This window comes from Sciurus vulgaris, assembly GCF_902686455.1.
Source record: "Sciurus vulgaris genome assembly, chromosome: 6".
In the NCBI taxonomy this organism is placed as follows: domain Eukaryota; kingdom Metazoa; phylum Chordata; class Mammalia; order Rodentia; family Sciuridae; genus Sciurus; species Sciurus vulgaris.
The window spans coordinates 40242846-40267780 of record NC_136466.1 but is presented as its reverse complement, the minus strand read 5'-3'; the positions used below and the strand labels follow the sequence as shown (position 1 = coordinate 40267780).

At 46.8% G+C, this 24935-nt stretch overlaps 1 protein-coding gene and 1 long non-coding RNA gene across 2 annotated transcripts in view; both read right to left on the bottom strand.

Moving 5' to 3' along the window:
- Nucleotides 1–296: 296 nt before the first annotated feature.
- LOC306664011 overlaps nt 297–24935 on the bottom strand; it is a 37349-nt gene continuing 12710 nt past the window's right edge. Inside the window, exons 2-4 of the long non-coding RNA XR_013764612.1 lie at nt 3943–3998; nt 3360–3722; nt 297–440 (exon numbers count right to left, since the gene is read on the bottom strand). This is a non-coding gene — a long non-coding RNA (uncharacterized lncRNA). The remainder of the gene's footprint in view (nt 441–3359; nt 3723–3942; nt 3999–24935) is intronic.
- LOC306664070 (WD repeat-containing protein 20-like) lies at nt 7194–9519 on the bottom strand. The gene is made up of 2 exons (XM_079144745.1): nt 9393–9519; nt 7194–8862 (listed from the first exon to the last, which is right to left on the bottom strand). The coding sequence occupies exon 2, from the start codon at nt 8839–8841 to the stop codon at nt 7402–7404; it is 1440 nt and encodes a 479-aa protein (XP_079000871.1). The 5' UTR covers nt 8842–8862; nt 9393–9519; the 3' UTR covers nt 7194–7401.

The following is a 24935-nucleotide window of genomic DNA, read 5'->3' as shown; positions in this document are numbered from 1 at the left end:
GTCTGGAAGTGGAACCCACCAAACATGGCCAAATATGTCTGAATTCCCATGGGGCAGGCCCCACCTGCCCCAGAGACACAGGAGCTTTCTAGGAGAGCAGCAGTGACAAGGCTGAGGTGGTGAGAATAATGAGCCTCCATGGTACCCATCTCTTGGCTTTGAGGCCCAGCCCAGCCTTCCATGGATACTAGCAAAGGGCAGTTTCCAAACCCAGATATCCACAGTTCTGCAGAGAACCCAAAGAGTTGATGCTTTCAGAGATGTAGGGTCCCATGGAGGCCTCCAGAATCACATCGGTGCGCATGCATGGGCGTTACCCAGCCTGATAGGTGTCCAAGATCAGGAGCGAATCCCATAGGACAGGTAATTTGTTTGCCATAGGATTCTTTGATGAAGCCACAGGAGATGAAGACCTCCCCAGAATTTCTGGGGCCAGAATCCTGCAATAACAGTGGAGATAAGAGACAGGTATGCAGTGGGATTCTTAAAAAGTGATCACATATTTAACCCCGAGTAACAGTGGATAAGGACACTCAGCCTGTTACTGTTTATTTCTTCACATTGTTCCTGTCCTTGTTCACTTGCACACATAAGCATCATGGTATGTACTTTACTGTATTTCGCTTTTTCAAATTTATCACTGTGTTATGAATAGAGGAGGAGAACTACGAAAAGAGCTTTCTGCACAGATGAAGCAATATGACTGGAGAGCAGTGGTTTCCATCAGGAGGTGATTTTGCCCCTTTGGGCACATTTGGCAACATCTGGAGACAGTTTTAATTGCTGTGAATGGATAAGAGGGAGATGCTACTGTGTATAGGCCAAGGGTTCCACTAAACATCTTACCATACACAGGATGGCCCCCACAACAGAATTATCTGACTCAACATGTCAACAATACCAAGGCTTACACCATTCACAACAGCATCGAAAAAAATAAAATACTTGGGAATCAATCTCACAAAAGAGGTGAAAGACCTCTACAATTAGAACTACAGAACACTAAAGAAAGAAATTAAAGAAAACCTTAGAAGATGGAAAGATCTCCCATGTTCTTGGATAGGCAGAATTAATATTGTCAAAATGGCCATACTACCAAAAGTGCTATACAGATTCAATGCAATTCCAATTAAAATCCCAATGATGTACCTTACAGAAATAGAGCAAGCAATTATGAAATTCATCTGGAAGAATAAGAAACCCAGAATAGCTAACGCAATCCTCAGTAGAAAGAGCAAAGCAGGGGTATCGCAATACCAGATCTTCAACTCTATTACAAAGCAATAGTAACAAAAACGGCATGGTATTGGTACCAAAATAGACAGGTAGATCAATGGTACAGAATAGAGGACACGGACACAAACCCAAATAAATACAATTTTCTCATACTAGACAAAGAGGCCAAAAATATGCAATGGAGAAAAGATAGCCTCTTCAACAAATGGTGCTGGGAAAACTGGAAAACAATATGCAACAATGAAACTAAATCCCTATCTCTCACCCTGCACAAAACTCAACTCAAAATGGATCAAGGACCTTGGAATCAGATCAGAGACCCTGCATCTTATAGAAGAAAAACTAGATCCAAACCTTCAACTTGTTGGCTTAGGATCAGACTTCCTTAACAGGACTCCCATAGCACAAGAAATAAAAGCTAGAATCAACCACTGGGATAGATTCAAACTAAAAAGCTTTCTCTCAGCAAAGAAAACTATCAGTAATGTGAAGAGAGAGCCTACAGAGGGGGAGAATATCTTTGCCACTCATATTTCAGATAGAGCGCTAATTTCCAGAATCTATAAAGAACTCAAAATACTCTACACCAAGAATACAAATAATCCAATCAACAAATGGGCTAAGGAAATGAACAGATACTTCACAGAAGAAGATGTACAAGTAATCAACAGATATATGAAAAAATGTTCAACATCTCTAGTAATAAGAGAAATGCAAATCAAAACTACCCTAAGATTTCATCTCACCCCAATTAGAATGGCGATTATCAAGAACACAAGCAACAATAGGTGTTGGAGAGGATGTGGGGAACAAGGTACACTCATACATTGCTGGTGGGGTTGCAAATTAGTGCAGCCACTCTGGAAAGCAGTATGGAGATTCCTCAGAAAGCTTGGAATGGAACCACCATTTGACCCAGCTATCCCCCTCCTTGGCCTATACCCAAAGGACTTAAAATCAGCATACTACAGAGATACCGCCACATCAATGTTCATAGCTGCTCAATTCACTATAGCCAGATTGTGGAACCAAACTAGATGCCCTTCAGTTGATGAATGGATAAAGAAACTGTGGCATATATATACAATGGAATATTATTCCGCCATGAAGAATGATAAAATTATGGTATTTGCAGGCAAATGGATGAAATTGGAGGATATCATGCTAAGTGAGATAAGCCAATGTCAAAAAACTAAAGGACGAATGATCTCGAAGATAAGCGGATGAGGACATATAAGGGGGGGTAGGAGGGGTTAGTGTTAGGGTTAGGGTTAGGTTTAGGATTAGGGATAAGGAGGGTGGTAAGAATGGAGGAAGGAAGGACTGTATAGAGGGAAAAGAGGGGTGGGGGGGAGGGAAAAAAATAGCAGAATGAATCAAACAACATTGTCCTATGTAAATTTATGATTTTTAATTAAAAAAAAAAACAATACCAAGGCTGAGAAACTCTGCCTTTGATGCAAAGAACAGAAAGTAAAATGATCATTCTAGTGATTGTAGGTAGAATACATGGAAGGAATTCAAGATGGAAAACTGGGAAGGAAGTTAAGTTAGGGCAAAACCCAGAGAACCCGGATTTTATTCAGTGGCCAATGGATGGTCGAGGAAAAGTTCCTAGTGACAGAGGTAGGACACTGAAGGTCTTCAGTCTGAGTAACTCGTGACACCATTTATACTAGCACCTGGCATAAAGGAGCAGAAGCCTTAAGAGACAAACATACAAATGTGGGACTGTGCTTGTCCCTGGCACAGGATGCCAAGTGGGCCTGCTCCAAATGCAGGGGAGAATGCCGGCTGGAACCCGCAGAGCACCTGCCTGGAAGCCAGCTGAATGGGGACAACACAGCTGCTTCAGAGGGTGCTCTCCAGAGGCCTCTGAAATGTAAAGGGACTTGGAAGACACCCAGATCAGGACCCTGTGAAGGCAGGAGAAGAGGAGGGGTCAGAGCTGGGAGAGGAGTGGCCAAACAGTGCCACCAAAGTCAAATTGGCAGTGAGAGTGAAGGAGAGGGTGAGGCAGGTCCAACTGTACCAGACAGTGAGGAGCCTAAGAAGGACAAGGGCTGGGACAGCTCACCCAGGCCCTGCCCAGGGGAACCTGGTTTAAACATGGGTCTGCTGACCTTGGGCCCAGGACTCTTCACACAGGCTGCATTGCACCATCCCGGTCATGCAGATCCGTGCAGGGACCCCTTGCTTGGACACAGTGGGCTGGCTGGAGTTACTCCGCTACAGACACAGGATGATGAGGAACAGTTACAGAACAGTGGAGAGTCTGGTGTCCCACGGAAGCTTTCTTCTTTCTTCCAACATGAGCTGCAGGCTCCCTGGGGGCTGCCGAGACTGCTTCTGCAGCAGCTTTACATTCAGCAAATAAACACCACTTAGCTCCTCTGGTGATGCTCTCCTTCCTGGTGCCTCCTCAGAGGTGAGCTGAGCTGGGCAATGGTGCACTCTGATCAGGGGCCTCCTCCAAACCTGATTTCCTGATATGCAAACAGCAAAGAAACATCAGAAGAGATGCTCAGTCCTTCTAGTGATCACAGAAATGCAGATGTATGTTTCCGTCAGGAGACTGACAAGAAGGGAAAGCAACCGCAGGGGTACATATGTGGACGGGACTCATAGGCATGGTTAGCGGAAGCTAAACGGAGGGCGTGCTCTTTTTAGAGGACACAACCTGTCCACAATGTACCATGCACTTACCTTTGCTCTTGCAATTCCACTTCTAGACATCTGCCTTAGAGGATGTTCACTGCAGCCTGCAAAGGTAAAAATTTAGAGAGAAACTGATTTATCAGTGGAGCATGATTTAAGTCTATGGTGGAATATCCACAGAATTGTGTGTAGGTCTTAAGAAGAAGTAGGCATGTCCCCATGTTAATGTGAGGAAAAGGCCCAGGGTTTATTATGAAGGAAAAGAAGCTGAAACCATGTGCTCGATATGACCTCACTATGGATACATGTGAATGTTGGGGTGCTCATTGACTCAAAAGACTCACACGGATGAATGGATAGTGGTCACTCCTCAAGAGGCCAGGGGAGGGAAGGAGGGCAGCAGTCAGCTTCACGCACCCACATGCTGTCTGCACTTTAACAAGGCTGTGTTACCTGTAGGGTTTCATGTCTGCAAGATGGCTTCCAACCATCTTGGACAGCAAAATCCCAGCTTGCTCACCTTCCCTGAGCTGCTGGCTCAGATCTGGTACCCATGACATCCTGGGGCGCAGAGACTCCCAGAGGGCACCCTGTGGGGCCGCCCCCAGGTATGGCTATCCTTGCCAGCATTGTCACTGATGTGCTAAGGGCAAGCCAACCTTTGACATCTCACAGCCTCTCTCAGCCCCTGGGCACAGGTGGTCTTGCTTTCCTCACCCCTGGGGCTGCTGCACTCTCACCCCTGCACCCACCTGCCTACATGGAGGAAGGGCAGCAGGTGCTGCTCTGGAGGTGGAAGAGGAGCAGTGAGTGCAGAGGTTTGTCCTCCTGGGCCCTGCCTCTTCCCACAGGAAGCAGGCCCAGGGCAGAGATTTGGGACCAGGGCACCATCTGCACCTTTTCCTTAAAGGCGTACCACCAGCCTGATTCTTGGGGGACCAATCTGGCTCTGGGACTGGCAAGGTCAGGGATGTTCCAGGGTCTGAACCCTGGCTCACTGCCTTGGGTTCTGTCCGACATAACTGCAGGCTCATGCTGGAAAGACGTGGGCAAGGATTACCCAGTGTTTGCTCTGTGTCAGGCACTGTGCTGAGTCCTTGCTACCTGAAACATGAGCTGTAGACCAGCAGCAGAAACAGCCTGGGAGCTTGTTGGAAATGCAACATCTCAGGCCCCATCTGCCCCATGGAAGTTGCATTTTAACAAGACTGTCAAGACATTGAAGCTTGAAAAGCACTGTTCTTGATACTCTAGTTCTATTTACTTGGTGAGTTCTTAACCTCCTCAGCTCCTCTTAATATCATCACAATTTCATATATGAAAAACTGAAGCACAAAGAGGCTGAGCAACTAGTTTTAGGTCACATGGTCTGTAATTTTGATAAGTAGGATCCATATCCAGGCAATCTGCCTCTAGCACCTGGATAGTTGTCCGCAAAGCACAATACTGACTGATTAAAGAACATGGATCTGAACAGACACTTCACAGAAGATGATACACAATCCATCAACAAATACACGAAAAAATGTCCAACATCTCTAGTAATTAGAGAAATGCAAATCAAAACTACTCTAAGATTTCCTCTCACTCTAATCAGAATGGCAATTATTAAGAATACAAACAACAATAAATGCTGGCAAGGATGTGGGGGAAAAGGTACACAAATAGATTGCTGGTGGGACTGCAAATTGGTGCGATCACTATGGAAAGTAGTATGAAGATTCCTCAGAAAACTTGCAATGGAACCACCATTTGACCCAGTTATCCCACTCCTCAGTTTATACCCAAAGGACTTAAAATCAACATATGGAACCAACGTAGATGCCCTTCAACAGATGAGTGGATAAAGAAAATGTAGTATGTGTATGTATGTGTGTGTGTATATATATATATATATATATATATATTACATTCATATATATATGAATATTACTCAGTTTTAAAGAAGAATGAAATTCTGGCTTTTGCTAGTAAATGGATGGAATTAGAGAATATCATGCTAAGTGAAATAAGCCAAACACAAAAAATCAAAGGCCAAATGTTTTCTCTGATATACAGAAGGTTAATTCACAATAAGGGGTGGCGGGGGCGCTAGAGTTGCTTTACACTAGGTAGAAGGGAGTGAAGGGAGGTGAAGGGGTATGGGGGTAGGAAGGATGGTAGAGTGAAACAGACATTACTACCTCATGTACGTGTATGACTGCATGACTGATATGCTCCTACAACCTTACAATCAGAAAAATGAGTAATTATACTCTATGTATGATCTATCAAAATGTATAAATTCATTCTACTGTCATGTATGATGAATTAGAACAAATAAAAAAATTAATTAAAAAAGAGCATGAGGAGTAGCTTCTTCATTTGTCTAAATGGCTTAGGACACTAGTGAGAAATAAAGTCAATTTTACCACTGTTGGCCTGGTAGAACCTATTTCCTTCAAAATTATAGAAATAAAGAACAGAGTAGTGGATGCTGGGGCTGGAGATGGAGCTGATGGAAAAACGCTGTGGTGATAAAGGACGACTCTGTATCTTGAGTGTATCATCAATATCCTGGTTGGGATATTTGACTATGGTTTTGCAAGATATTATCAGGGAAGTGGGTAATGTTTGCAGATGATATATCTGCGTTACTTCTTACAACTGCACATGATTCTCAAAAAGATTTAGTTTTTTTTTTAAATAGGTATACTCTGCAACTAAAATCTCCTACTTTAGAATCCTGCTAAATGAGCTGAAGTTAAATTTCATGCATATGGGCCAGAAGTGTATTATGATTAAAATATGTAGAATTAAGGCCCAGGGAATGAGGGGTTGGGGATTTCCAATGCCAAGTGCAGCTATACCAAAACCAAAACCATTTGTGCTTTCATACATAATTCTCCTTCACTCCAGCATCCTAGCTTCAACACACACAAACACACCTCCCACGAACACAGCCTGTCTGTGAGTCATTTCGATGGAAATAATCTCATATTATTGAGGGAAAAGAACAAAATATGAAGATTCCAAAGTGGGGAAACATTCCCAGCTTGCAGAGGAAGAGAAGAGCATCCTTTTGGCTGGAGTTGAATTTTAAGAGCAAAGAGCCAAACCAGACTCCCTCTTTTCATGGAATATTCTAGGAAGGCAATTATCTGGCTGGAAGATAAATGCAGGTAGGGCAATGTCTGTTAACGGTTTGCAAAAACACATGGCCAACTGACTGAAGTGAACCCCAAAACTCTTACACCACTGTGTGTGTGTGTGTGTGTTGTGCATCGCACATTTCTTTTTTTTTTTTTTTTTTTTGGCAATTAGTTTGATTATATATTTTTTAAATGTGCTAAGGTGAATTATCAAATGATTCAGAATTACATGGCATGCAGTATCCAAAATTATGGCTCTGATGCATTTAGATTTACATTAAGAATAAGAAGTGTCATTCACATTCATTGTACACCCCGCCCCTCCCACAAGAAAAAAAAAATCACTACCTATTCAAGTTCTAGATCTGGTGCAGCATTAAGGATTAAAACTTACCACTTTACCAGGCCTTCCCCATGTGCAAATAAATCCCTCCTGACAAGCAATGACTATACAGTCTTCAAGAAAAATTAATACAGTCAGTCTTTCATGTGCTATCTTTTTACAGATCAGCGGCTCTAACAAGGGAACGTCTTCCATCCGAGGACACAGGGGCGTTCCCAAAGTTTTAGCTGGGTCCGTTTTGGTTTTAGTAACTAGATTCAGTTTGTCACTGCTCTTGCTAGAAATGTGTCCCATGCTATGGTTTCGCTTGTGGTCTTTCTCATGGTGTCTCTCCTTCCCGTCGTGCAGTGAGAGAGTTGCAAATTTGCTGACCCCAGAGGCAATGGCCCCGTCCATGACGCTGCTTTTGCTGCCTGCATTGGAGACCGCCGAGTGAGAAAGGCTGTTGGACCGAGGCAGCGGAGGGGGCACAGAGTTCCCAGGTGTTGTGACACTGTTCCCATTACTTCCAGTGGGAGGACGTGTGGCATTCATGACATTTGTGTGTGTCCTTGCTCTTGAGAGGGGTTGGTGAGGTAAAAGGATGTCTTCCGTAAGGTCCCACAAACATAGCTGCGTGTCCTGGCCCACTGAACCAAAGCGGTACGTAACACTTACCGGGCGGCTGTCAGTAGAGTTCCTCTTGGACAGCCGGGACTGTGTACTGTTTGCTCGATCTCTGCCAAAATGAAGAAGGTCCTGGAAGTCCTCATCACTGCCACTGAACTCCATAGGGTCGCTTTCTTCTACGCTAGTAGTATAGGGATCGAATGCCACAACACTGACCCAGGATTTGTGCCCATGGCCTCTAGCTATTACTCGGTAGTCTACAAAGGACCAGACTGTCACCAAGTCGTCCTCTCCACCTATCACAATGTACCTGCCGTCTGGGCTCCAGCACATACACAGCAAGCCCCCAAAGTAGCTTTTCATCATACCATGCAGCTCCACTGAGTCGAAATTGAACACCCGCAGAAACCCGTCCTGGCTCACACATGCTAAGAACTTGCCATCTGGGGAGAAAGCAAACTCGCTGAGGGCCCCCTCGCCCACCGTCCACTTAAGGAGAGGGTTCCTCGTGGATTTGCTCTTGCAAGTGTGCACAGCAAAGCTCTCTCCCTGCTTCAGAAGCTGGTAGTTGGGGGCTGTGGTGCCACAAGTGTGCTCCACATTATACAAGTACATGTTCCCACTCGAATGGGCTACTAGGAAAAGGCTTTCCGAGCCGGGCACCCATTTGACACAGGTTACGCGTGCCTTGTCTATTAGTCTTTCCTCATTAAATAGTTTGCTAGTTTCTTTTTTGATTGGGTCTATAAGCTGGACTTGGCCTGCGGAAAAGCCCACTAGGAGAGAGACACTTTCCACTGTGGCTGTTAGGTAGTTGAAGTCATGACAAGTAGGCTGTGTTCCTTTGTATATCCTTTTATCCATTGGTTTACTCAAGTCAGCAGCCTTCTCCATACATGTACCTCACAGGGCTGATTGAAACTGAGTGACAGATGTAAAGTTTCTAGCATAAAGCCTGGCACTTACAGGCACTTGAGGAAAGTTTAGTTCCTCTTCTGAATACATAAGGGCTTAACTGTTTATCTTCTTATAGGCCTTGAAAATTTCATCTTTCAGTAATACCTCCAGAACTGCCTGCCCTTCACTGAAGGCAGGCTTCTCCCAGGGGTCATCAGAGGCTTCTCTTCTGGAGATGCGCTTTGGGTGGGTGGGTTGCAGTGGGAAGAAGCTGAGGGCCAAGACGAAAGCATCTTCTCCCCTGGCCCAGCACTGTCAGGCAAGATCATCTCCTCTTTTCTTATGTGGCACTCCTGTTCAGGTTAAGTCTCTTATAACAAGGTGAGTCACTACAAGGCCGTCCTGTGAAATACAGGTTTCTTCACTGAAGAAAAACCAAATTTTATCAGGTCCTGGTATATCCCTAGTAGCCCATCAGCAGCCAGTTTCAAAATGCAGTCCAGGAGGACTGGCACAGCCTTGCGGACCCCCTTGTAGATGTAGAAGTAGAGCTCCCGGCCCACATTGAAGCAGAGGCGGTCGCCGTTGCCAGACTGGTCATTGAGGTTGACGAAGGAGACACGGACAGGGTTGGATCCCTCCGAGTTGAAGGGCACACGGTTGGGCCGGCTGTACTCCGAGTGTCTGCATCGCACATTTCTGACAAGCCAGTGGTTGGCTCAGGTCACTGGAATTAGGCAATTTTGTAAAAGACCAGAACATTCTACAGTGAAGAGTGGAGGTCCCTGGGATTGCTTCACCAGTTAATGCATTTTCCTGTTGATTGTCAACCACAGAAACCTGCATGTGACAGAGTCTGACTGGCAGGTGAGGCAGATGCTCCTAAGAATCTACACTAAAAACACACAGTGAGCAGCTCTTTATTCAGAGCATAGTAGGGCTGGCTGAGCCAGAGGGAACCCTGCACCATGAGGAAAGCCCTCGTGGGAAGCCACCACCCAGTCACTTTGCATAACTGGGCTTTCTGCCCTGACCACTGCCAAAGCCAGCACCTGGACTGTGGCAGACATCCCGGCACTTGAGGCCCCAGGAAACCATGGTGTGATTCTCACTCTGGGTGGCAGTTGAAAAGTCAGGCCTTAGTGTGGGCACTCAGCAAGAGGCCCTGGTCCGACCTCCCAGGGGACCATGGTCTTTGTGGGATGGAAGTTGGGAGGCCAGCGTTAGCCTTTCTTCTTCCTACCGCTTTCCTTTGCACTTCCATGTCTCCTTTATCCTTTGGATCACACAGGAAGATAGCACTGAGCTGAACATTTCTTTAATTCCTTGTCCTTCCCTGGAAACACCCAGAAGACTGGTCAATATGTTTCCAATGAGGTCTATCATCTAATCTTAACAAGGGTCTTCAACTTCTCCCCAGAAACCTAACACCAACCCTGAACAATGCATGCCACCAGCACCAGACCCTCTGCACAGCTTCTGACCTGAGTCACCTGCCCTGACCCAGCACATTCCCCTTCCCAATTTATTTGTGGTCCTTCCAGCTTAAGACTTCCTGCCTGGTCTTCCTGCTTATGCTTTTGCAATCCTTTTGAACACAACTGGGAAAGCAGGAATTTCAATCTGGTTTGTGCATCAATATTTCCTCAGCACATGGTTGCTGGGACATAGTATATGCTCAATAAATATTTGTGGGAAGACCAGTGGTTTAAGATTGAATATCTCCATACTGAAGGAAATAGGTTCTACCAGGCCAGCTGTGGTAAAATTGACTTTATTTCTCACTAGTATCCTAAGCCATTTAAACAGATGAAGAAGCTACTCTCCATGCTTTTTTTAATAAATTTTTTATTTGTTCTAATTCCTCATACATGACAGTAGAATGCATTTATACATTTGATAGATCATACACAGAGTATAATTTCCTTCCTATTTCCATACCGAGGCACAGATCTACTTCTCTCACTTGAAACCTTGCTTATTGACCATGACTTCTTTTGGTCCATTGGCCAGTCTGCAGAAATTTGTCTTGCTCCTGTCAGAGCCCTAGGACCTCATCTCTTCTCAGTCAAGTCTTCCCTGTCTATGCCCCAGTGTACACCCACATTCACAGAGCAAGGTCAGACATACATCCAGGGCTAAGTTCACACGTATGAAAGCTGATCTGAAAGTCGTCCCTCTCCAGAGCTTGTGTGAGAACCAAAGCCTCTAATGAAGTTCCTAAAGACAGAAGGGGCATCCAGACATGGAACCCTAATGCCAAGGGCAGTTGAGAGATCACAGTGGGGAAGAGTCAAAACTGGACATTTTGGAAAGAATATCAAACCAAGAAAGACCAAAATGTGGAACTACACTCCCAGGACCCATAAGGCCCAAGGCCAGGTGAAAAAAAGTCCCTAACATGACTCTGTGTACACGAAGAACAAGAGCTGGCTGTTGGTTTCATTCTGATTACGACTGCTGAAATATGAAAATATGCAGCAGTTTGCATTTTACAAATATTTGGCTTTCACAGGCCTTGCATTCCCTGCAGAGAGCCCCGCTCTATCAGCATTCTAGAAACATCTTTCATCAAACCAAGGTCTCAGCTTGGTCTCTGCAGTAAAAGAATATATGGAAAGGAAAAATCGTACTGGACATCAGCTCCAAACCCTGGCTCTGGTCTCCTGCTATATGAGGCAGCTTGCTTAGAACTTCAGAGCAAAAGAAAGAAATGGCAGAGTGGTCAACGGAGGAGAAGCAGCAAGTGTCAGGATGGCCTCTGCAACACTCATCCTCTGAGCAGGGTACCCAGTGTCACGAGTGCCCCTGAGGAAGGGTGATGCCAGGCCCTCCTGGAGGGGGCGGTGCCACTGTGACCAAGGGACAGGGAGGCTGCTCACCCAACATGGAGTGTGTGTTCAGCTCCAAGGGCTCCTGGGATCAAGTACCGAAAATTGGGTGGTTTTAGACAAGAGAAATTTATTCCTCACTATTTTAGCGCTGAACGTCCAAAATCAATTTGTCTGAGGGGCCTTTGTCCCTCCAAAGCCTGTAGGAGACTCCTTCCCGGCCTCTTCCTGGCTTCGGGGGGTTTGCTGGACGTGGCCACCTTCAGGCTTCCCTGGCTTGCTGATGGATTGCGCCCAGCTCTGCCTTCACCATCGCATGGCCCTCCTGTGTGCCTGTGTCTCTTCTTCTCTTCTTACGGTGACACCAGGATTAGGAGTCCACCCTACCCCAGGATGATCTTTTTATTTAACAAATTGCATCTACAATGAGCCTTGTTTTAATCAACTTTCTGGCCTCTGTGACCAAAAGACCTGAAAAGAACAATTTTAGAGGAGGAAAATCTTTTGGGGGCTCGTGGTTTCAGAGGTCTCAGTCCATAGACAGCTGGCTCTGTTCCTCAGGGCTCAAGGTGAGGCAGGACATCAGGGAGGAAGGGGTGTGGCAGAGAAAGCAGTCAAGATGTGGCAATCGGGAAGCACAGAGAGAGTTCCACTCAACAGGGACAAAATATGTACCCCAAAGTTACAACCCCTATGACCCACCTCCTCCAGCCCCACCCTACTGACCTACAGCCAACACCCAGCTAATCCATTCAAGTGGATTAATGGGCTGATTAGGATAAGGGTCTCATAACCCAATCATTTCACCCCTGAGCTTTCTTGCATTATTACACACACGAGTTTTGGGGGGACGCCTTACATCTAAACCATAACAACCCTATTTCTAAATAAGGTGACATTCTGAAATACTAAGGGGTTAGGATTTTAACATATCTATTTGGGAGGGGACACAATACAGACTGTCATGAAGGGGGACAGTTTCTAGACCTAAGAGTTGATAGTAACCCAGAGATTTCATGAATGGCCATGTCCAATGTCCTGGGAGCCAGGCAGGAGTACAGAGACCTCCAAGTTAAACAGCTGGGTGAGAGCAGAGCCCACCAAGTCTGATGACCATGCGGAGAACAAAAGTAGCAAATCCTTGAAGGTTTGGACCAGGAGGACCCGGTGGCCAATATAGGCAGGGGGTCAGAACACCTTTCCTAGTATTCTGACCAGTGCTGTCCCAGGAGCTTTCAAAACTGGCATGGGGAGGACGTCAGAGAAGAAGTTCCCAACAGGAGCATAGATCAAATCTCACTCTAGGCCCTGGCCTTGAAATCAAGCTTATTTTGGTTTAGAAAAAAAAATAATAATAATGTAAACAGAGTTCTTAAACTAAAGTGATTACAAATTCATAGTGACCATCTCCTCGGGTCACACTCTTATTTCTATGCACGGCTCAGGATATGGAAGACATGAGTCAATGTAGCAAATAGGGTCAAAAAGGGCAGAAAGAGGCCAAATAAGGAAGTCAGTGGGGAATAATGATGAACCTGGAGAAGCCAGTGTTGGTTCAGACACCCTCCCTCCCAAATCCCTGCAGAAAAGAATATTAATAAAATAAAACTCCATGATCTGATCCCAGAGCAATAACAGAACACCCGTGCCAAACTTCACAGCCGCGCGGAGGATGTGTGTAGCTGAGCAATCTGTGGACAGCATTTCTCGGCTGAAATTCTTGAAAGCTTGTAGTACTCAGGCCAAGTGCTCTGAAAACCGATTCCTGTGGAAAACGCAAACTTTATGAATTGCACATGTGGCCACAAAGCCAGCTCTGTAGCTCTGAGTCTCTGAGTGAAAAGATTTGCACAGAAATCTGTCCCCACACAGAAGACCACCAGGGCGGATGCAGAGTATACCATGGGTCCTGAAAACTAACTCAGCCCCCAGGGACTTTCTTGGCAAACTCAGGAAAATAGAATCCAGAGGAGCTCCAGGCTGGGATTAGATGTCATGGACAAAAGGGCCACTTGCCTTGGCCTGAGGGGGACCTGCCTGGAGACGAAGCCCCCAAGGGAAGAAATCGATCCTTTCCTAGCTACTTTGCCTCTTTGTTCCTCCCTTTTCCTGTCTGTAAGGTGGGGATCATCTTAGCGCATCTCATGGGGTGTCCTGGTGGTGGAATGAGTTAACCTACGGGAAGCAGAAGAAAGTGACTGGCTCTCAGTGGCCAACCTACGTTCTCCCTGCAAGCGCTCCTCAGCAGAGCCACGGTCTCAGGGTCTTCTCCTAAGTCACATTGATTCCCACATTCCCCCTAAATGTCCAATTTTCCTTTATAGATCTCAGATTCCTTTCCCATTTGTCTCCCAACAACCTATTCAGAATCTGGAACACTTCCCACTCACTGTCATAGGATCTAAGGACAGGAAAGGCCCTCCTCGGTCCCTTGGCTTCCGCCTCTGCCCCAAGGCAGAGCTCTGTTCACACCGACTCCGACAGATGGATGTCGTTTCGATACAGGAAATATTTATTGAGCATCCAGGCTGGGCCAAGCCCTGTGCTCAGTGCTGTTAGGAATACACACAGGAGTGGAGCAGGCTGAGTTCCTACAGTCTGTGTGGGAGAACTGGAAACTCAGGCAGGAGCCGATGCTGCAGACCACAGGCAGGATTTCTTCTTCTTCCCTTGGAATTCCTTCAGGCCTTCAACTGATTAGATGGGGCCCACCCACATAATCAAGGGTAATCTCCCTAACTTAAAGTTGACCAGCTTTAAGCTAGCCACATCCAGATTCCTGTTTGATTACATAGCTGGGTCCAGTAGCATAGCCATGTTGATATATAAAATCAACCATGACATACAGCTTCATTGGTCTTTGCTCCACCCATCTTGTGTCTAGTTTTTATTCCTGCCGGTTCTGTTGACCCACAGCAACTTCAGACCCACCATAAGATGCAGAGAAGACAGCTTTCCGTTGACTTCTTCGCCAGTTCCCACAATTGCTTTAGATCCAATCTCCATAATATATCTTTCATCCTATTGCATTCATTAGGGTCCCACTTCTCTAACTGAACCTCAGCTGATGTATAGTTTATGTCCCAGAATTATCTGGCTTTGTGGAACACTGGACTAGCCTGAAGGACCATTGGCTATATTCGGCTACGAGCCCACACCTTGCAAGGTTCAGAACTCTCCTATGGGATGCAGTTTAAGTTTTAAGCCAGCAAACAATATGTGGTGCTGTTTCTCCCACAGTCAGAATGCAGGGCCAGAAACCAAGGGCTCAAGTGGCTCCCTATGCTATTAATTATATCTAATAGCCATCCCCCAAAACTCTGAACCCTCCATGTCCCTGGAAGGTTGTCCATGCTTGTCCTTCCTTGTGAAAATGCCACCATTGGGTCCCATGAATGACTTCACCCTAAGGAGGCTATGGCTCCCTGGCTGCCATTGCCCCTAAGACTCATGTCAGCATCAACCAAAATGCCCAGGTATCACCAAGCCTCCTAGCCTCAGAGAGAACAAAGTTCCCTTTGAGTACGCTGAGAACATACTATACTTGCCCCAAGGCCATCTATAGTCGCAGAATTTCTGGGACAACCTCAGTCCTAGAGCCCAGGACCTTCTGAGGAAATAGCCCATGATCATGAGACACTCCTTCTGCAGCCACCCATCACCTCACCTATTGACTTTCTCACTTGCTTTCATCTCCTTCATCTCCAAGGGAAGCTCAAGGAGAGTTCAGATTGGTCAGTTTTACCGACAGCTTTCTTCACTCCCTCTGAGTCTTCAAACATCACTCAACCTTTCTCCTCTAGAGAAAGGCAAAACAGTACAGTCCTCTTTTCTGGTCTTGAGGTCATTACCCATATCTATGGTTTCCTTCTTTTACTACCATTCAGTGCTTCGCCACACTCAGGTTGGGTCCCCCTGCCCACCCAGTGGAATGGCCAAAACCTTCATTTCCGAAGGGCCTGAGTCCTCAATCAATGATGACTTTTAGTACTGGGCACGGACACACTAAGAAGTACCCCAGAGAATTCCCTGAGTTCCAGAAATAGTCTTCCTTGCCCCCACTGCGTAGCTGCTGCCATACCCCTGGGTGGTCAGGATCAGTTGCTCCCTCCAGCCGAGCAGCTCCTTGTTCTGCCTATTGATTCAGTGGCATAAGAAGCCCCAAATGGCCAGGTCTTCTCTTTCAAGTTAGTGGAAACACAGTTGTAGCCCCTGTTTAAAACAATAATTCTGTGAGTGGGTGGTTAGACATACCAGGGAAAGGTGGCAGCCCCCGTTTGTATTCCTTCATTCCCAGACTCATGTATTCTGACTATGGCAAAACAACTTGGTATTATGGTCTCTGATTCAAAACATACTATGTCCTATAAGACAACACCACCCTTTCTTTTGTGTCCCAAATTCAGCTACAACCAAGTCTTCAGTACATCACTGTCCCTCTCGTTTAACACAGTGGATTTCCAGTTAACAGGGCACATGGTGAGGCCTGTTCACTCCACATGGCACTTGCTCTGCTGAGATGTGGGCTCCTGGATCGGAGGCAATGCTCTGGAGGGCACCATGATGCTGGATAAGGCATCCTGTGAATCCATGGATGGTGGTGCTGGCAGAGCACCGGCTGCAGAGAAGGCAAGCCTGTATCTAGAATATGCTTCTATTCCAATGGTGACAGATATCCACCACCTTTGTGATGGACAAGGCCCAATGTAATCACCCTGTGACCAGGTGGCTGACTAGTCACTGCAGGGAATAGAATCCTATCGGGTGTTCAGTGTTGGTTTCTCCTACAGACAGGTTAGATACTATTAGCTAAGGTAACCCTTGTAAGGAGAAAGTCTGTCCTGTTAAGCCTCTTCATCCCTGCCATCTTGGCTCCTTTGTTCATGGGTCCGTGGAGCAAGCCCTGGGTGGCTGCTGACACATAGCTACTGAGCTGGGATTTTGTCCACCTGATTATTGACCTCCTCTACAGTGGATGATGCCCTGTGGGTGTTCGCACAGCACATCTTCACAGTTAATACTCATTCTGAGAGAGATTCATCCATATACCTCTTGCCTGGAATTTCTTGTCACTGATCTTCCAATTCTGGGCCTTCCAAGTCTCTGAGCGTCCAGCCAAACCATTAGCAACGCCCACAAAGCTGTGTATATCCACACGTCTGACTACCTCTCATTTCACACTAGTGGAAAATCAAACATTCTGCTCAAAGTTCTGCTTGTGGGGTCTACTACTCGAGGTATACATACTACATAGTAATTTAAATAAAAATGTCTAATATAAAGAATTATAATATGGGATTGGTGTAAGGGCTAGTGAGAGTTAAAGAGAAACTCTGAAGAATCTAAGACTCAGATATAGTGGCAGCCACTCTCCCTGGGGCTGAGATCCCTACCGGAGGACAAGCCCTTTCTTCCCCTCAGGCCTGGGATTAAGACCTCAGAGAGGGCACAGTCCTGGCCTCACAGAAAGGTCTCAGAGATGCCTTGCTGGTGGGGTTTGCTGGAAAGGTGCCCTCTGGGGTGCCAGGGGAAGATGTTCACAGAAAGGTTCTGTATCTTAGGACTTGCTTAGAGTCACCAAAGGGAGCGCTGGGGCAGGGCATTCACAAGGAGGTGTTTTGCTGGCAATGCTCCTCCGGAAAACTGTCAGAGAAGATGGGGGGTGGGGTGGAGCTTCTAGCCACAGGGCATCACAGGAGTCCAAGAAGTCCCTTCTGCTGGAGTAAGGCAGCCCTGCAGGACCCCAGCATAGCAGAAACCACATGTCTCAGGACCTGAACCCTGGAGAAGGCATGCTCCCCAGGAGTCCACCCGGCTCACAGGAACCACAGGAAGAAAACCCCTTCTATCCCCAGGATCCCTCAAAACAATCTATGGAGGAGGCTTACATGTGCCAGATGGCAAAAGAGAAGCATTTACAAAGTCCACCTCCTTTATCAGGGAGCAGGCACATAAGGATGGATCTGGTGCTGGATGACAATAAATAGATAACTGTTATAGGAGGCAGGGGTGCCAGGAGATGGGATCAGAGGAAGACAAGAAACGTATCAACACATGACAGTACACTATTCTACAAATAAACTGAGCAAATAAAGTTCTTGATCAGGAGATGGACCCAGCAGGAGCTGGAAAGCAGCCTGTGGGAGACAGAAAATGGACTTTCCCCTTTCCCCAATAAGATGACAAGCTCAACCCAAGAGTAGGGACTGGGTGTTTCCAGTTCCATCCAACCAACAAGTCGCCCCTTCCAAGCAAGCCATGTGGCTCTGATACTGACCTGAGTACCTTCTCCCATTTCCCCAGTATTCCTCCAGGGCTAGGCTCACACTAAGTGCTCACTAACTAAGTGGCTTTGGAAGAAATCCACTTTCAGCCCCACTTCATTAGCATGTGGCTGGGCTTTACCCCCAAGTTCATCCCTTATCCTGACAACATCCTTCCCCAAGGCTGCTCCATCTGATGACCCCGGGTGGCTTCTGAGAACTCACTGTGTCTGGAAGCTTCCCTCCAACCCACGTGGAGGAAGCCTCGCCTCCACCACTCTCACCGCAGCTCTGGTGTTTTGGATGCTGGCGATGTCCTTCCAGCCTCATGATTTTAAGCAGACTTGGAGCGTACTGGTGATGGAAACTAGAGGAGGGGGCATTCCTTGGTACATCTTGATGCTGGTTCATCGTTAGGGTCTCTCTGACCTTTGCCCTTGGTGAACCAGGCTTTTAGAAAGAGAAATGGAGACACCAACAGCCACTCTGGGATGGATGGCATTTGGGGTTAAGGAAAGGATTGGTCACATCCAGTCACTGCACTCTCAATTTTGTAATATCTCCAAGTTGTGGACTTGATTTCATAAACATTTCAGTTCAGGATTCATGAAGAGAAAACTGTCTTGGGCAAATAATATTCCAGGAGATCCACAGCCTTCTCCAAGATTATTGAGATCCTGGATAAACTGCTCATAAGTGCTCTTCTCTTCTGGCCTCTTTGCCCCTCACCTCCTCCAAAATATGTGCAATCAAACATGTTCTGATTGACAGCCCTGATCCTTCCCAGCCTGGCTTGCAGGGGACTACTGGGACTCTAGCCCAAGGAGCTCACCAACCCATCTAGCAGGGCAGAGTCTGCTCCCATGGAAGAGTCAGAGTAACCAGCGTGGCAGGGAATCAAGGTTGAGGGCGCAGCCTCTCCAACTTAATGAGCACAAGGATTGCTTTGGGACTGTCTTTAAATGCAGATTCTAATTCAGAGTGTGTAGGCAGGACCCAGAGAATCTGAATTTCTAACAACTCCAAGCAATGCGAAAGCTGCCAACCGTGAACCACACTTTGCGTGACCAGGATCTGCAGTGTGTGGCTTAGACGATGGAAGTTGACACAGAAACTCCCAAGCCCTGGGGACGCAGGCCTCAGCTAGATCTGTGATGCTGGACGAAGCTTCACAGAGTTGCCGACCCTGGATCTGGGGCTCAAAGACCAGGAGGTTTGGAGGGTGAGAGGTGTTTGTGTAGTGCCCCCAACAGTGCACACGACAGGGGCAGCACCCGGCCTTCTTCCTTCCATGACCACAGCCCCTGCCTCTGACTCCTCTTCATCCTCCTCCTCTACCTCACTTTTAAAAGCTGGATCAAGTACAGGCTGTGTGACCAGGTCAAGCTCTTCTTCCTTCGGGTTCCTTCTCTGACCCCTGAAAGCAGAGATTAATTTTGTCACTGGAAAAGGACACTTGAGAAACTTCTGCCCACTCTCTCATCATGCAATTATGAGACAACAGAAACAATGGGTCTAGAGGAAGTATAAGTACGCACATTGGGGGAAGACATGAGTAATCACAAGAAAAGAACAAAGGTTGAGAATGGCCTCTGACGATGACTGGCAGGGAAGTGGGTGGAGGTGGGAAGGGCTCCATGAATTCACTGTGGACTTGAATGAGTCAGGGTTTTCAGCTTCTTACCCACGGCTCTGGCATTTAGTTGCATGGATGTCATGCTTAGTCCAGTGGGCAAGGTTTGTCCATCCCCAGCTCAGTTATGGTTCCATGCATGGTCCTCTGCATCCTACATCCACGCAAGCATCCTAACCCCAAAGCTGCCTCTCTTCCCAGAACACAGAGTGGAGCGACCCTGCACCTGCATCTCCAGTGCCTGCACTCCCCTGCTTGTTCAAATCGCCATCTCAGGCCCTGTCTGTTCAGCTTGAGAGCCTCAGCCCACACAGCTGCTGGGTCGGCTTAGGATTCCTTCCCCCACACTCAGCACACTGGCCCCTCTTAACGTCTCCCCCAACCTCAGAGTAAAACCACCTCCTCAGAGAGGCCTTCCCTGGGTCATCATCCATTTTCACTGAGGCACCCTGTCTAACCACCACTTCCTCATCTGAGGTCCACCTGTTCATGTCCATCTCACCAGGCTCCAGCCACCATTTGGTCAGGTAGCCGCACAGTACCTGGTGTGTAGCAGACCCCAGTCAACATCTGATGAAGGAAAGAATGAAGCCCTATAGGCTCATGTTCCCCTCATGAGAGTCCTCAACCATCTGACACCAGGTTGATCATTTATACCAATCTTTTCCAGTTTGCGTTATGAGTAACAGAACTCCTTGCCACCCTAAAACAATCTTATTCCAGAAATCTGAAGGCCCCACACCTGGTGGCTCCTATGAGTGGTAGGCTGCCAGACACCCTGGGGTAAGGACCAGTCACAGGCCAGATTTTGCCCCTGTGGCCTCTGCTCCATTTTCCCAGAGACTGGTTAGCTAGAGAATTCACCCCTTGGTGGTTTGGCTCCCACAAGGATGGAAAACTGGTAACAGGGAGTCTGCAGAGGTCTCCTGAGGGAAGCTGGAAGCCCTTATTCTCTGGGGCAGACAACGGAAGAACTGCCCCACAAGCCCATTCAGTTGCACCCCTCTGCCCCCAGCAACCACAGACGCGTCCTTTAGCCTGGGAGACCAGCTATGACTTTGCCTTTTCAGTCTCCTCAGTGTTTTTACCATGTTGCTCATCCAGACACCAGTAGACAGGGCTTTTCTGAGCACTGTTTACATTCTTACCATTTTTGCCTGTGTTTAGAGTTACTAAAAAACACATCTTAAACATTTACAAGCAATCATAGGCCCTTGTGGATTTCAAATAAACTTTTCTATAAACCAGTCAACTTCAGAGTCTCCGTCCCACAAGGATCATAAACCCTCAGAGCTGGTAGGCCTTGAAGATGCTCTGGTCCAGCATCCTTGTTTTATGACCACAGAAAGAGAGGCCCAAGAAGGCAGGACTCTGCCCAGGCTTGGGTAGGGTTTAGTGGCACCACTGGCTGGAGCATTGGTCTCCTGCTTCCACAGTCTGATTCCCATTTCAGAGGCAAAGCGTCAGAGTCCATCGGCACACTGCCTCTGTGGGCATGTGGTTCTAGTTTTTTAAAAGAACAAAACTAATTTGAGGTTTCAAAATATTAATGTGCTTAGGATTTGGCGAAGGAATGTGCGTTAAGTGCACATTCTTGGGCGTCGGCCATGCCACAGCGCCAGGCAGGCTGGCTGCCTGATGGGAATGTCTTGGAACCTGGTGTGTGGGGACCATTTGCTGCAGAAACTCCAAGGCACAGACCCCCAAACCACTGGACTGCAGCTTGGCTCCGTATAAAAGTGCCCAGTCCAAGAGGCAGCCCTGAGAGCAGGTCCTAAAAGAGGATGACAAACACCTGCCCTCTCCAGTCAGGGCAAGGCCTTAGGGTTTTCATGTCAAACTCTCCACCAGGGTTTGCTTAATGGAGGGGCCTGGAGACTACCTCCCCTACATAAGAGTCTCAGTGGAATAGGGAATGGAATAGGGAATGAAATGTTCCCCTGGATGGCAGAGTGGATCAAAGGCTGGCTCAGAAGTTTCAGAGACCAGGTGACCCCTTCCTAGCCCTGGGCATAATGCAAAGACTTCACAGCCTCTCCCCATTCCCCAAACCAGGAGACCCCTTTGCAGAAGTCCTAGATTCTGTCCTCTATAAGACTGGGAGGCTGATGGTTGACAAAGCTTGAGTCCTACCATCCTGGGTTCTAATGGTCCCCCCAAACCACAAAAATTTGGGGCAAGTTGTTTTAGAGCAAAATCACAGATAGCATCCCTAAGCTCTGGTTGTGCCCTGGCCCCATGCCTACCTGTGCTGTGCTTAAGAGAAGAGAAGATTCTGCCTTCTGTCAAGACCTCAGGGTTACAGGCCAACCTAAGCATAATAAAAATAAACCTACATGTAATGTGGGGCCCCATATTAGAACACGGAACAGAAAAAAGCCACTAGTAGAAAACTAGTAAAATACAACTAAAATCTTGAATTTACTTAATATGATGTACTAATAATTGATTTCTTAGTCTTTTTTTAAGTTGTGAAACACCCTTTCCAAATGTATTATTTATTTCCAACTTGATTAAGGTACAATTGACAAATAAAATTGTGTGCGTTTAAGGTGTACAATGTGATTTGATATGGCTACTTTGTGAAATGATTATCATGATGGAGGGAATTAACATATCCATCACCTCACCTTCTGCTTGTGTGTGATGAGAATATTTAAGATTTAATCTCCTAGCAAATCCCACGTATACACTATCATTGGCTCCGTATAAAAGTGCCCAGTCCAAGAGGCAGCCCTGAGAGCAGGTCCTAAAAGAGGATGACAAACACCTGCTAACATACACTATCACCATGCTCTCTAAAACTTATTCACCCTGAGTAACTGAAACTCTATATCCTTTGACCAGCAACTCCCCATTCCTCCCATCCCTTAGCTCCTGGCAACAACCACTCTATTCTCTGCTTCTATGAATTTAACTTTTTATAGATTCCCAATATAAGTGAGGTCATGCAGTATTTGTCTTCCTGGGCCTGGCTTATTTCACTTAGCATAATATCCTCCAGGTTCATCCATGTTATAGCATATGTCAGGATTCCTTTCTCTGTTAAGGCTGAGTAATTTCCTATTGTAGATAGACCACATTTTCCTCATCCATTCACCACCTGTGGACACTTGAGTTGTTTCTCAATCTTGGCTATTGTGAAGAGTGCTGCGATGAACACAGTGTGTGTGTCCCTCCAAGATACTGAGGTTTCTTAGTCTTGACAAAGGCATGGTGGTTACATAAAAAATTAACATCAGGGGAAACTGGGTAAGAGGTCTATGGGGACCCTGCATCCTCTCTTTGCAACTGCTCTGTGGATCTAAAAGTAGTCCACAGTAGAACATTTATTTCAAAAACTAACCACTGATTGTGTAGTCACTGTGTGTCAGTTGCTGGATTAAGGACTTCCAGGGGATATATCATTAATCCTCCCCCAAACTGTGTGGGGACTGCGATTATAACCTCTATTTTATAGTCAAAGGAACTGAGGCCACAGTTACAAGCATCCTAAGTCTACTCAGATAACAGGTGGCAGCCCAGAGGCCACCAGTACTTGGAGAAGCAGAGACCAGTTAGTCACCCAAACAAGCTCCAGGGACAACTGGATCAACTTGCCAAATGGAAATCCCAGGCCAAAGCAGAAACAAGTGATTTTCCATAAGGCCTTCAAAACACATCAGGCCTTCTGAACTCCCTCCAGGGCCAAGGCCACCTGAGACGGCTCGTCTTCCACGTGCAGGAGCCTCAGTGAGAATGCTGCCACCACCCATTCCTGTAGCATGCAAGTCCTTCCAGGGGAAATTAAATTTCTCCCTATTCCCTCCTCAGAGGCCTTGAAATGTTGAAATGTAGTCTTCAGAAGCTACCAAGGGAGAATTCTTTTTTCTTTTCATTTGTAAGTTTGTTTTTCAAGACTCAAAATATTTCCTACAGCTCTTTTTCACACACAAAGAAAACCTGCAGTTATTCCCAGGTCACTTGTTGAGCTCAGGCCCTGTGTCCTTCATGGTGCCTGGTGGCACCCATTGTGCAAGCCCTCAGCCCTTCCTGGGCCCTGAGCTTCCCTGCCAGGAATCCAGTTCCAGTTCTGGGAGGAAGGAAGAAGCAATTCTTTTTTTTTTTTTTTTTTTTTTTTTTTTTGTGCCAGGGATTGAACTGAGGGGCATTTAACCACTGAGCCGCATCCCCAGCCCTTTCTTGTGTTTTACCTAGAGACAGGGTCTCAGTGAGTTGCTTAGCTCTTCACTTTTGCTGAGACTGACTTTGAACTCCCGATCCTCCTGCCTCAGCTTCCCAAGACGCTAGGATTACAGGCGTGCGCCACCGTGCTTCACACTTCTGTTCTCTCTCCCCACAGCCTGCTTGTTCACACAGGCAGAAGAGCAGGTTAGAGTTTTTGAGGTTTTTCTTTTCAGTTTCTCTGCTCTACTAGATGCTAGAACTAGAAATGACTGGCAGCTACTTGGCCAAACATGAGCTGGTGAAGAACATACTTGCCCATATCAGGAAGGAGTTTTCCACTGTGTGGTTCAATGGGCTCTGGCCTGTCTTAGTCATGACCAAGAGAGGCCAGGCCAGCCTGTCTTTCCCCAAAACTTTTCACTAAGGGGAGTTATGATCAGATCAGGCAGAACTCAGGGCTCACGTCACACAGCTCAGGCTGAATTGGAACTCAGCACATGTGTACAGCCTTGCTTTTGGTACCTGAATCAACCTCATTAGGACAAACAAAAACCCTGACTTGTCCTTGAGGTTTTAACCACTTGCTAGTGGTGACTCCAGCGAGCAAGGCTGCAGCTGAGATGCTGATGGCCACTGGGGGGTATTTCATGCTCAGTGAATAATTATGTGAACAAAATAACACAAAGTGGTTGCCAACAGCTATTAGACTTGTGAAAAATAACAATGGAAAACTCCATTGACTGGCTATCAAAGGGCTGTCACGGAAAGGAGGAAACCAGCTGTGGCTTCACATCTGTAAACTCCAAACACAGCGCAAAAGATGCAAACAACCAAAAAGAAACTGTCCTCAAGTCCTAGAGCACAAAATTGTAGCCATGCTCCAACACACCCTTTAATTGGCTGAGAGTTGGATCCATTCCAAATCAGCAGGCACCTGAAGAGTGCTGAGGCTGCCTCACAGAGCCTTGGTCTGCTTTAAAGTGGGGCCAGATAGAAGAGGGGACAGGAAAGCAGTTCTCCCAACCCAGGGTTCTCCCTTCAGAGACCACAGTCTGGGCTGTGCTTCCCCTGCCTGGGATCGCAGCCCCAATGTCATGGGATGGCACGAAGGCCCTACTGGAAGCCCCATCATCTACCCTCATCTGGGAAAGTGGCCTCACAGGAATG